We start from the raw sequence: 12,816 nt of genomic DNA, 5'->3' as shown, positions 1-12,816 counted from the left end.
AGGGGCCACAGCCATGTAGCAAGTTCATTGTTTACATTGGGTCCAGACACTGTTCATACTGCAGAATACCATACTTTTTGGTAGCAGTTTTTCAGGGTATTTGAGCCTTTATCTATCACCACAAGTGAATAGACCAAAGCTGTAATGCTGAAAACTACTGTGTATAACACCCTGTAGCACAAACCATGTCCTGTCCCAGTGTATACAATGAAAGGGGCTGCATCACTCACCCAATTACCGCAGCCCATTAACTCCCACTTGGACCCACAGAATATCCCAAGGACAGACCATCAGTTTAAAAAGCCTGGATAACCCCTTTAAGAAAAGGCCATTCTAAGGCTTCTTGCACATGACTGTAGTCGTGCGCCGATCCATGGAAAATAGGATTGCATCTGTGTGCAGTCTGTGTTTTCCATTAACCCAACAATTGAATCGACAGACTGCAAAAAGAGACCACACAAACGGACATGACTAGGACATGCTCCATATTATGTGGCTCAGTCCTGTGGTCTCCAGAGATCCATGAAAACTACAGATTGGTGTATGGGCCTTAGAAATGAACTGGTCTGTATGATATCTGTTTATACTGAACTGTAATAACTGATAGCACAAGGACCAAACCTACAGTCATGTGTATGAAGCCTTACCTTGTCGTCTTCAGGGAGTTGTGAATCTGATGGATATAAAGCACATTTCATACTCAGGCTTCTCTGCTGTCCCACAGGTCAATCTGGAACTGACCTCTCTGCTTGATGGGGAAGATAAAAAGTCTAAAAACAAACGTGGAGTCCTTCCGAAGCACGCCACCAACATAATGCGCTCATGGCTTTTCCAGCACCTAATGGTAAGAGCCACTAAGACCCTGGGCTGGACCATAGTGAGGGAGACAATGCCCCCTGTTGCTGTATATTCACTACACGTATAAGCTAATTCTGCAGCAGAAGAAGGGAAAATACTTTTAATGTGAATTGTACTGGTAAACTTTAGTCCAAGGGTTCTGGTTATGTATCGGGGAGAATATATAATCTGCCTCTGAGACCTATGTACCTTATATGTCTCTTAACTGAACCAAAGACATTAGCTGGCAACTAATACCAGCCCTTAGATGCTTTCATATAGACGGTTTCTGATATTATGATCCTAATGGTCTATAATGGTGAAAGGGTTAATATCTCCCTAAAAGTATAATGACAATATCTATGGCAATGTAGGATTGGTTTCAGGTCAATACCTACTGTATAATTCATGTAGTTCAGGGATATTGGAGGGGTGAATAGTGTTATGTGGTGGTCTATGGCACTAAAGGATGTTCATATACTTTTATTTCACTTTGATCCAAATCCTGGGCTAGTTATTCCTATAGCATATCTGTATAGACGTTAACACACATGACGCCAAATCCTTTGCTTCCCTATCCATAGTTGACTAAATGGTGGTCACCTGCAGTCACCACTAGGGGGCTCACTGTATATGGCTTTATACAGCTCTCATTAAACTCAGTATTAGCTCAAAAAATCTTATGCAGTGAACTCCCTCTAGTGGCTGCTAAAGGGAGAACAGATTTTGGTGTTTAACTAGGAAAAAGCTACAAAAAAAAAATCTGTCTCCTTGATTTCAGCTGCTTCTACGTGTGACCAGTATTCTAGATGCGTGACTTGCTGTCTGATCTCTTTCAGTTCCTCCTTCCCTATAGCTTTTCAGGAAAAAGAATGTAATGTAGAAGGTAGTGGTGCATTTAAGGACGAGTTTATGAAGAGTAGCGTAATGAAATCTTAAATGTCACTGAACCTTTAATATTCATTAGCCCAGTGCTGACCCCGTGGCGGTGTGGTTAATGGCCTCCCGTGTTTCCTTCTATCCTCCATGCTTGCCTCCTCATACCTGCAGTGTCCAGGGGAACCGAGAACAGACATTACCCTTCACCATATTGAAGTTTTATTTAAGCAACATTTACATGAAATATTAAAATATTTCCGGCATATGCACTGTCAAGCTGTTAAAGATTCTGCTCAGCCATTTATTAGTTATTGATGTTCCTTGAAAAAAAAAAATGGGGAGAGAATGTGGCAGGCCGTAAAGGCATCGAAAGGGGTAGCCACCCAGCTTTTCCATACCCCTGAGACTCAAATCTACGTAGTCTTAGAATCAACAAGTGAGGGAACTAGGCAATACCTTAAAACAGGAACAGGTTACTAGCACTCTTGTGTATATACAAGAAAGTAGTAAAACCCGCTGTGTGTGCTTCTTTGTACACATTTGTGAAGTGTATATTCACACATAGCAGAAATGTTAAAGACATTCTTAGGGTCCATTCACACGGAGTAACGTGCCGTGTGACCTGGCACGTATACGGCGTGTGAGATTTTGAGCGCCGTAAAAGCTCCCATTGATTTCAATGGGAGCCTGGATCGTATACGCCGCGTTAATCATGGCCGCAAAATAGTGCGGCGTATACGATCCAGGCTCCCATTGAAATTAATGGGAGCTTTTATGGCGCTCAAAATTTCACACACCGTATACGTGCCAGGTCACGCAGCACATTACTCCGTGTGAATGGACCCTTAGGTTAAGGACCCATGTTGCAGCTTTTTTGTCGCAGATTTTGCTGCCTTTTTTTGAGCCAAAGCCAGGAGTGGGTTGAGCAGAAAGGAGAAGTATAAGGGTCAATGCACTCAGATTTTTTTGGCGAGGATTTCGACCCTGAATCTGCCTCAAAATCAGCGTAAAAATTCTCGTCAAAAAACTCTGTTTGCATTGACCCTAAGGGTAAGTTTACATGACGGAAAGTGAAGAGGATCACTTTACGCTGCCGGCTTATTCGTGTGGCTAGTTGTGACAGGATGCCATTGCCGTGCATCAACATTTTGTTGCAGCATCCCACTCCTGAATGGGCCTGGATGAACGGGCCTAATCAGGAGGGAGTCTTGAGCCGCAGACGCCGCAGCTGACTTAGCCGCAGAATCTGCGTGAAGATAGGGCATGTTGCATTTTTTTTCTGCTAGCGGAAAAAAAATGCTAGTGACTCCCATTGAAATGAATAGGAACCGATTTTGCAGGTGGATTTTGAGAAAGATTCTGAGTCAAAATCTGCCTGCAAAAAACTCGGTGTGAACATACCCTAATTAAGAAGCTTCCTATATATTTCCCCTTCCTTTGGTAGTCACCAAATCTGCAACAATAAAAGCTTTTCCGCAATATGGGGCCTCTGCCTTAAATTGGTTTACAGAAATTAATGTAAGTGCTGGAGAAACTATCTCATGTTGCAGATTTTGCTATGGTTTTATGCTATATAAGAAATGGGAAACATATGTCTACCTTCTGCTCAATCCACTGCTGCCTTTGGCTCAAAAAATCGCAGCAAAATCTGCAACAAAAAAAAAGCTGGGTTTCCGCTACGTATGGCCTCAGCCTAAGGCTGCATTCACACTGAGTAACGCTGGCGTTTTTTGTGCTTATTTTTGCACATAGCACCGCGTTAACACCGCGTATACGCCGCGTTTGCGCCGTTCAACACGACCGCAAAATAGCGCAGTGCAAACGCGGCGTATACAGGGCGTTAACGCGGCGCTATGTGCAAAAATAAGCACAAAAAACGCCAGCGTTACTCAGTGTGAATGCAACCTAACAATGAGGTTTTGCTCATCTGCTGACAGGAGATGACATCCTAATCAGAAAAGCTCTAGGTATCTTACCACAAGGTTTCTCTTAGATGATTTAGCATCTTGAGATGAACAATATTTATGCTCTCCATATAGCTGTAATAATATTGGGGCTGGTGAGTGTCATTCTGTCACAAAAGGATCTGATGACTTGTTTCATAGGGTAGACTGAGAAGAGGCGCTGAGATGTTAAGAATTCAGTCATTTCTGACTCTTTCCTGCCATCTACTGTTCATTGAGGAGGTTACACTTGGACTCGCTGCACTATGAGATTGAATTGTGTGTTGGCCTCACGACATACACAAGTTCTATTTTGCATACTTCTTCTCAGAGAATATTACCCTAGAAACTTCCTACCAGCTGGATTTCACTATGTAGGATCGGTGCCTTCCTAGTACAGCAAGTGATGATCCACTTATGTAGTATATGGCATTTTTTTGGCACACAGTGGGCCAGACTTATTAAGATTGGCGTTTCGGAGACAAGTATTAATAAAGGGCCCAACAAGAATAAGGCAAACCTGATTTCTCAAGAGACTCCGGCCTCCTAATAAATCAGGCAGAAACTGACATAGATTTCCTGTGTAAATCATATCAGAAAATTTGAGTGAATTATAATAAATATGTTGGGTAGCGACATCTCCACTCTCATCCATAGTCCACCCACATTTGCAGAAAGTGGCACGTGAGGCTCAGTACTGGAGATGTGTTGCATCTCAAAGATACCCCACATTATCACACATTTACACCAGAAAATTGGAGCAGATGTGTTGATAAATTACCCCCATTTTCTCCTTTCTTTGGCTGAGTTCACACATAGACAAAAAGACAGCTCCCATTGAAATCAATGGGAGACGGTCAGTTCTTTTTTCTAGAAGCCGTTTGTTCCAGCTCGTGGAAAAAAGAACAGACACGCTCATTCTTCAAGCGGATTTGCCTTGCGAATTCGCCTAAAGACACTCCCTCCTCCCGACTAGGCCCATTCATTGGGCCTAACCCGGAGCGGAGTGCACGACTGGATGCCGGTGCAGCACAGTTACCCATGTGCACTCGCCTTTGATAAAACTAATGGACTATCCCAGTGAACGCCCCTGTCCTCTTGATGTGCTCAGTACTTTATATGACAGAGCAGCAGCTTATGCTCCACAGCTGCTTTATTAGGGTATATTCACATGTGGCAGATTTGTTGCAATAATTTCTGAGATTATCCATTTCATGTAAATAAGACTTGCAGAAATCCCTGCAATCAAAAACAATCCAAATGAAATGATTTTCAGTAGCAGAAATATCTTCCATATATACCTTTAGAATTGAGGGCAGGATGTTGAACCCATAGGCACTGAGCTGAATGCGCTGGTCACCCATATTCATATCAGTATTTTATTTAGTTCATATTTTATTTCTCTCAGTGTGAATCCGGCCTACAGGAAAGTTTAAGGTTAGAAATATTTCAGGTTTTTAAAGAGTTTCTGAACATAATAAAGAAGGTTGTTGTTACACCAGAAATAGTGACAGATCATACAGGAAGTTTACATGAGAATATACAGAGATGACCTAAGATTAGACTATGGGAGACCAGAGAACCTCGGGCTTCTGATCACTCCATTCCCATCCAAAACATTTGCTCACAGGCATACACATCTTTGAAAATTTCTGCTGTTTATTTGTCCACTTGAGGCTGAGGCCCCATTGTTGTGTAGGGAAAGGTAACTCGCTCCAGGATGCTAAAGCCTGTCTGTCTGTACTATGTGCATGTTAAAGAGGACATTTTACCACCTCCAACAAATAAAATTCTTTACATCATATAATAGCTGCTGCTCCAGTGATTCCGGCACAGTTGGAATTTTTTCTCTAGCCCCCACTATTCCTGAGCAATCAATACAATTAGTTTTGGTCTGTGTACTGTCAGGTGGGCGGTGTCAGACAAGAGCAGACAAGGGGTGTGAGTCTGAGCTCTGACACTGGCTGCCTCTGATTGTAGATATGAATCCAACCCCCTGCCTGACACCGCCCCACCTGACATTACAGAGCTTAAATATACATGCATCTGAGAACTTGGTGTAAGTGTCTGAAAGAAGGTTCTCCTGCACTGACATGAAGCAGAGAAAATGTATTAGAAAATGACATCTTTCTATTATAGTGTTTAAGATGTAATTCCATAAAACATGGCTACTCCCCAGTCCCTGTATTCCTTATACTGCGACTCTCACTGAAATGGATGTGGTGTTTCTTTCAGCACCCGTACCCAACAGAGGATGAAAAACGGCAGATCGCTGCACAGACTAACCTTACACTATTGCAAGTCAACAACTGGTAAGTGCCCCAAGAACAGCAAACATTACACTGGAGATTCTTTTGGGTTTCATTTGGTGCATTAACCCAGAAACCTATGGTTGTGGAGGAAATCTGCAGCACAATATGTATAGGTTACCTGATGATTTTACATTGCAAATTGGTGGCAGATCCACAATTTGAGGCTTACTGTAAATATAACCTTAAAACTGCTGCAGGAAATCCAAACTACATCTATTGCGCTGTATTAAAGGCTTTACGCGTCACATTATTGGATTTCTTGCTGCATTCTGTCTCTGGTGATTGTACATGTACAGATCTCACACCAGATCTTTTTTTTGTCTTTTATAAATACTTTTTTTTAACAATTTTTAATGGAATGAGAAAAAAACAACAACATGGCACTCAGGTCACTGCAGCAAAATAGAAAGTTGTCAGGAAACCTGGTTAGTGAAAATCAGGGTTCAGGAAAGTGGCTGCAATATGTGTCACGATGAACACAGAAATACATATGAAAATATAGGAAAAAAAACAAGCAAATCTGTGCAAACAAGATATCTGAGCAAAAACAGATATACGGGAGCCCTAGCGGGAGGCACAGGTAATCTAACCAGGGGGTGAAAGCTCAGTCTAGTTCATAAACATGACAGGAACAGTGACGACTTTCTACTGTACAGTATACGGAGGAGTAGATGTTGTAGGGAAGACTGTCGTATATTTTCATTAAGAAGTAAAATATTACGGTAATCCTTATTCATAGCACCCCTTTATGTTATATCATAACAATGTACTTATATACTACATAGAGCGCAGTAAGAATGTATGGAGTTTATTACGACTGTCGTCCCCTTTCTAGATTATTCAGGTTTGTGAAGTTATCTGCAGACACAGTGACACAGACAACAGGTTCACCACTAGTGACAACAGTCTGTGCACCTGAATGAACATGGCTGGTCTCTGCATGTTGTATTTCATCCTGTGTCCATGTACCTGTTCCTCATTGAATGTTACAAGTAACAGCAAAAACTCCAGAAAACTAAAGTCATAGTTGTGTTTTATTGTTTGTGTGCGATCTGACACTTGTCCTATCAGCAGAGGCGTCGCTAGGGGTTCAACATAGGGGGCAAACATATCCGAATGGGCCTCCAATATTCCCACCATATGGTGACTATATAGTAGTATATATTGTCTCTACACAAAGCTCCGAAGCACAGGAACAATGTTGTTGCTTACAGGCAATGTCTGTGACTGTCATTGTTCACATTTTCTGTCTCTTCCATCTGAATTGGACAGCCATGTCTACTTCTTCCCGCTCTGTAAAGTTTTGCTCCTCGATTTTCCACACACCTTATCCACATTGTCCTCACCTACATAAAATCCCATCCTGCTGCCATCCCCGATTATAAAATATATACATATTATATAATATATAAATGTATTGTACCCCATGTGCATCTTTAGATTAATAATACATCATGTGTACACCTTAATTTGATAATACCCCTTGTGCCCTTTAAATTGATAGCGCAACTAATAAAATAATGCCCACGCACAATCAAAACTGAACACTGTTTAATTCCCCAGTGGTTAATACCCCTTATACTATGTCCCTGTTTCCCCTGTGCATACATACTGCTCCATTATGTGCCCCATTACATTAAATGGTTTGTTCAGTATTTAAAAACAAATGGGTTGGGGGTTGGGCCCCCCAGAGTCAGTGGGCCTGGAGCTGCTGCCCCCCACCCCCCCCCCACACTAGCTATGTCTTTACATATCGGTAAATGAGAACAAGTCCAAACTGCAGTAGTTCTGTTTATTCAGTGGAAGGTTTGCTACATTGTATTACTGAACGTTATTAACCCTGTATCGTGGGCAGGTATTTGAGCTCTCTACACTGATATATATATGTCAGATGATTTGTCGCCTCCTCTAACATGCCTGTATTAGTAAATAATGTCATTGCTTGTGAAATAAAAATTCTGGAGCCATTCCTTTGATATTCCTCCCTGGAAATGGCAATTTGCAGCAAAGATGCACCACTTTGTCATTTTTCTATCGCACTCAACACTTTTTAAGACTTATTAAGATTTACTATAACTCACAATGGAAAAGAGAGTGAATTGCAGATGGCATAGATTTCAATTCTGGTGTACAGGACCATGCGAGATGTGCCAGAATTATTGAGGGACCTTTTAATAAATCTGACACATCACCCGTGAGCAGGGCAATGAATTAAAACTGACATAGGAAACGCAATTCTTAATAAATTCCCCCATATCTGTTACCATGCCCTGACCAGAGGTGTCTTCATGCATTGTAAGCTATAGAAGAGTTAAAGGGGTTGTTCATGAATTACAGCAAACTCTGGGTGGCCTCAGTGGTTGCTGGAGAGGGACAGTTGGTGTCAACCACATATGTCGCCAGTCCCTTCCTAGAGACTACTGAGGCCTCCAGTTGGTCTCAACGGTCATGTGAGTCCTCCTGTTTCCAGTCTAATGAGCCCCAGCATGTGAGGGAATGGGGGTTTGGACCGCACAATGGAGTGCAGGGGGCATGTGAATACGGCTTTTTTTTCTTGTTTTACACCCACTAAAAAGTTAGTTCACATGTAAATAACGTGTGGCTTATTTTAGCACCAGAGAAAAAAGCTTCCTAATTAGGAAGCTTTTTTTGGACCTTGCCAAGCTTTTTTTTGAGCTTTTTTTTGTAAAAACAGCTTAAAAAAAAAGCAAGGCTGTTTTTCCCTCCTGTAAAGTGAATGGGCTTCAAAAAAACGTGCGGAAAAAAACGCACGGTTTTCGCCTCAGAAAAATCTGCTAGCAGAAAAAAAAAGCTAGCAGTCTACATAGACATAATTCTCCTTCATGTCCCCGTGTGAACTAGTCCTGATCTGAGCGGAGTGTATACTCAGTGTGAAGGCTTCGCTGCGGTTCCATAGGAATGAATGGAAGCAGCCGGTACACAGCCTTAACCCCCTGCGCACCGGCTGCGTCCATTCATTCTAATGGGAGACTAGCTAACATCTCTATTAACTACTTACCTGCAGAGATGGCTGGTCCGGTGCCCGGTGTTCTCATTCTTCTTCGCCTCGCTGCCCCCGCCTCCCAGGTTAGTGTTAAAGAGCTAGGAAGAAGGCAGGGCTTGTGGCTTAGGAGAGTATGGGCAGGTACTGGGAGGGGAAACGTCACGTCTCCCCGCCCTGTACCCGCCCACACTCTCCTAACCTGAGAGGCGGGGGCAGCGAGGCGAAGAAGAATGAGAACATCGGGCACCAGACCAGCCATCTCTGCAGGTAAGTGGACACCAGGGGGACTAAGTGGCCAGAGGATTTAAAAAAAAATCCTCTGGCTACTTAGTGATTTAAAAAAATTCACTACACAGCGTCACTACACTAGCAATTAAAGCGTTCAATTGTTAGATTCCATGCTGTATAGTGAATAGGATTGTTTTAAAAATCCAATCTCCGATTAGTAAAAAAATCCCATTGACCTGCATTGGGATCGGAATTGAGATCGAGATCGGGTTCGAATAAAAAATGATTGGAAATCGGATTTCAAAATCGATCCTGAAAAGTCAAGATCGGCTCAACCCTAATCCTGAGCTGTTTCAGAGTGAGAGAACGTTAGGAGGGTCTCCCTGTATTCAGGGTATGTCACCTAGTCTCTACCCACCAGCTCAAGGACAACTGCAAACTACCTAGGTCATATAATAGGTAGAAATATTATTACTCATGAACATCCACATGGCAGCTTAGCCAGAAAATTCATTCGAAATGACAGGTTTGCTTTAAGACATCAAAAAGCAATGAGCTAACCTGCACTGACTGGACTATGTCTGAATATGCAGGGACACAACATGCCTGGTAAAACCTAGCTAATCTATACATCTCTAGCTAATATATGCTTCAGAATTACTAGCTAATGCAGTATATCCTAAAATATAATAGACTTAACCCTTTTTGCTGTAGAGCCATTGAAATGACTGCAGGACGCCTGTTAAAGGCTCCCAGGCTTGTCTGGCGTATATTGCTATTGCAGACTGCTGTTTCCCCTCCTATAAAGATCTGTGTAAAAAACTATCAAAATTGTATAAGTTAAAAAGTACATCTGATTCTGCAAAAAAAAAAAAAGACGCCTCATGCATCATCAAACATGCAAAAAAAAAAAAGTTACAGAGGTCAGAATATGACAACTCCAAGAAATATATATTTTTGCAAAGTTTTGGATTTTTTTAAGGCATTAAAACATAAAATAAAAAAAAACTATAGAGATTTGGTATCACTGTAATTATACCGACCCATAAAATATAGGTAACCTGTCACCTTGGCTGAACAGGGAATACCGTGAAAAGAAAGCCCATAAGACTGTAGCAAAAACATAGCTTTTCTCCAATTCCACCCCATTCTGGAATGTTTCCAGCTTTCCAGTACACTGTACAGAATATTACATGGCACCAAACAAAGTACAATTTGTCCCACAAACATAAAACCCTCATATGGGGCTCATATATTGGTGGGGTTTGGAAGGTGGGGAGTCAAAAATGAAAAATCAAAACATGCCTTTGGTGGGAAGGGGTTAAGGAGGACCTTAAGCCTCCACCTCCAAGAAGTCCAGCTCTTTACATCTTTTAATAGGTTCTGCTCCGCTGATATCAACACCGTTGTAATTTTTATCTAAAGGGGTATGTCAGAGGGGCTATTTAGGGTGAAGTATCTGCAAGTGCTGTCCTGTAATAATGGCTGATAGCAGAGGGACAGTGGGTCCTAGAGAGCTGAAACCTGTTCTAAATTCTTCGGAAGTGCCTGATTTATCATTGTGCAAAATTTGGTGCAGAGTGGTCCAGCTGTTTGGCCACACATAAAGAACAAACAGACATACTGTACATTCCTCTATGTAGTGATAGATAAAAGCTTCCAGTGTATGCTGTCAGACTTTAAGCTCCCCCTAATGGACATTGTTCTAATTACCAGTCTGTATTTTTGTTCCCATCTGGGACATTTATGGTATAACCACAAGAAATGCTACTAATGTCTGATAGATGCAGGTCCCACCTCTGAGCATGCACCTATCTTAAAGGACCCCCCTTCAATGGCTACAGTGGTGGCTGCATATGCAGTGCTATCCATCCCATCTAATTCTGTCACAGCTTCCATAGATGTAAATCTTTAGCTAGAGGAACAACAGGTGTAACGTGCATCTATCAGACATTTATACCACACACTGTAGATATGCCATAAAAGTCCCTGATGCAATTTCATAATAATTTCCTATGTACCCATCATCATCACAATACGTCTTTATATTCACTTATTCTTCCTTGTATTATAGGTTTATAAATGCCAGGCGGCGTATTCTGCAGCCAATGTTAGATGCCAGTAATCCTGACCCAGCACCAAAAGCAAAGAAGATAAAGTCTCAGCATCGGCCAACCCAGCGATTCTGGCCCAACTCAATTGCAGCAGGAGTGTTACAGCAACAAGGCGTGTTACCTGGGACCAACCCTGATGGTGAGTGGTAGTGTAGTCATACGTATAGCATTTTATAGTCATGATGTATAGCATTTATAGTTGTCATTTACTCTTGTTTTTCTATGGCCAAATGCCAAAAGATCCTTATTTGTTTCAATGAGCTGAGGTTTTGCACTGTGCCAATCTAGAAATCTGAATTGTGCCCAAAGATCTGCACAAGAGTAGTGTTTAGTAAAATCCAGGTCCATAAATTGTTCGGTAGCTTATTTGCTGCTTTTCAGTGTGAAATCCTTTGAGGATAAAGTATGTATAATGTGTGGATTTCTTTCCTATACGTTGAAGGGGTAAAAGCCATGTCTCACTCTTCTTTTCCAGCTACATTTGTAGGTAAAGTTCCGAGATTGTCTGAGCTGTCGCTACATTGTTACTTAGTGGTGTTCTGATATTTTCCAGGTTCTGTGAACATCGACAATCTGCAGTCTCTGTCTTCGGACCCTCTGTCCATACAGCAGGCCATGATGTCTGCACATGACGATTCACTGGATGGAACAGAAGAAGAAGATGAAGAGGAGGAGATGGAAGAAGATGAACTGGAGGAGGACAGTGAAGATCTCCAGACAACAAACGTCAGTGACCTGGGCTTAGAACAAAGTGACTCCCTGGAGTAGCAAACTGGAAACCTACGCACACTCAGCCGAAATAGTACGGATTAAACCTCAGCCTGGGATTCTTATTTGTAATGGCCACTAGTTTACCTGTCTCTGAATGACTGAAGCCCACAGCCTGCACTTGCTCGGAGTTATGTCTGCCGTCTGCACATTTTGGTGGACCAGAGCCGGCCATGATGGGACTTCATCTCTCCACTCCCATAAAGACTAAGGACACATAAACTCCTGTAAAATGCAATTTCTTGTACCGTTCTTCAAGCAGAAGGATTTGAACAGTCGTCTCCCTCCTGGGCCCCTGTATGATGGTGGCTGCTCCCCGCCCTTGGCTGTTATTTAAGTGACGGACACATGTTTACAGAGCCACGTGTTGTGGCCAAATTTATTTCCTGTTTTTGTTTGTTTTGTTTGTTTGTTTTTTTAATGGACTGAACGCGTTTTTAGGTCAAGCATTTTTTTCTGTATCATGAAGACTGAATGCTAATGAAATGTTTCCCCTGTTTCCCTGGAAGTTGTTTGTACCTATAGATATACCGGACAGCCACACGTGTATCTATATGTACATGGATTCTCATCTCTAGGACAACAAAAATATCAAGCATTTGTGTGTAAATTCTGGGACCGCACTCCCTCCCCTGATCTTTCAGATAATGGACTCTTATCAGACTCATCTATTTTGGCAAGTAAACTGTTTTATGAAATTTCCATATAAACAGAGTATGACAATTATAAAA

General features: G+C 42.0%; 1 protein-coding gene across 6 annotated transcripts in view; it reads left to right on the top strand.

Moving 5' to 3' along the window:
- PKNOX2 (PBX/knotted 1 homeobox 2) overlaps window positions 1-12,816 on the top strand; it is a 306,344-nt gene extending 293,528 nt beyond the window's left edge. For all 6 annotated transcript variants that reach the window (XM_075280089.1, XM_075280084.1, XM_075280085.1 and 3 more), the window contains 4 exons: window positions 725-844; window positions 5,895-5,971; window positions 11,278-11,456; window positions 11,871-12,816. In XM_075280089.1, the coding sequence (XP_075136190.1) occupies window positions 725-844; window positions 5,895-5,971; window positions 11,278-11,456; window positions 11,871-12,085 (591 nt within the window). In that variant the 3' untranslated portion in view covers window positions 12,086-12,816. The remainder of the gene's footprint in view (window positions 1-724; window positions 845-5,894; window positions 5,972-11,277; window positions 11,457-11,870) is intronic.

Source organism: Leptodactylus fuscus, chromosome 6 (assembly GCF_031893055.1).
Source record: "Leptodactylus fuscus isolate aLepFus1 chromosome 6, aLepFus1.hap2, whole genome shotgun sequence".
In the NCBI taxonomy this organism is placed as follows: Eukaryota; Metazoa; Chordata; class Amphibia; order Anura; family Leptodactylidae; genus Leptodactylus; species Leptodactylus fuscus.
This window is presented reverse-complemented; position numbering and strand designations above follow the sequence as displayed.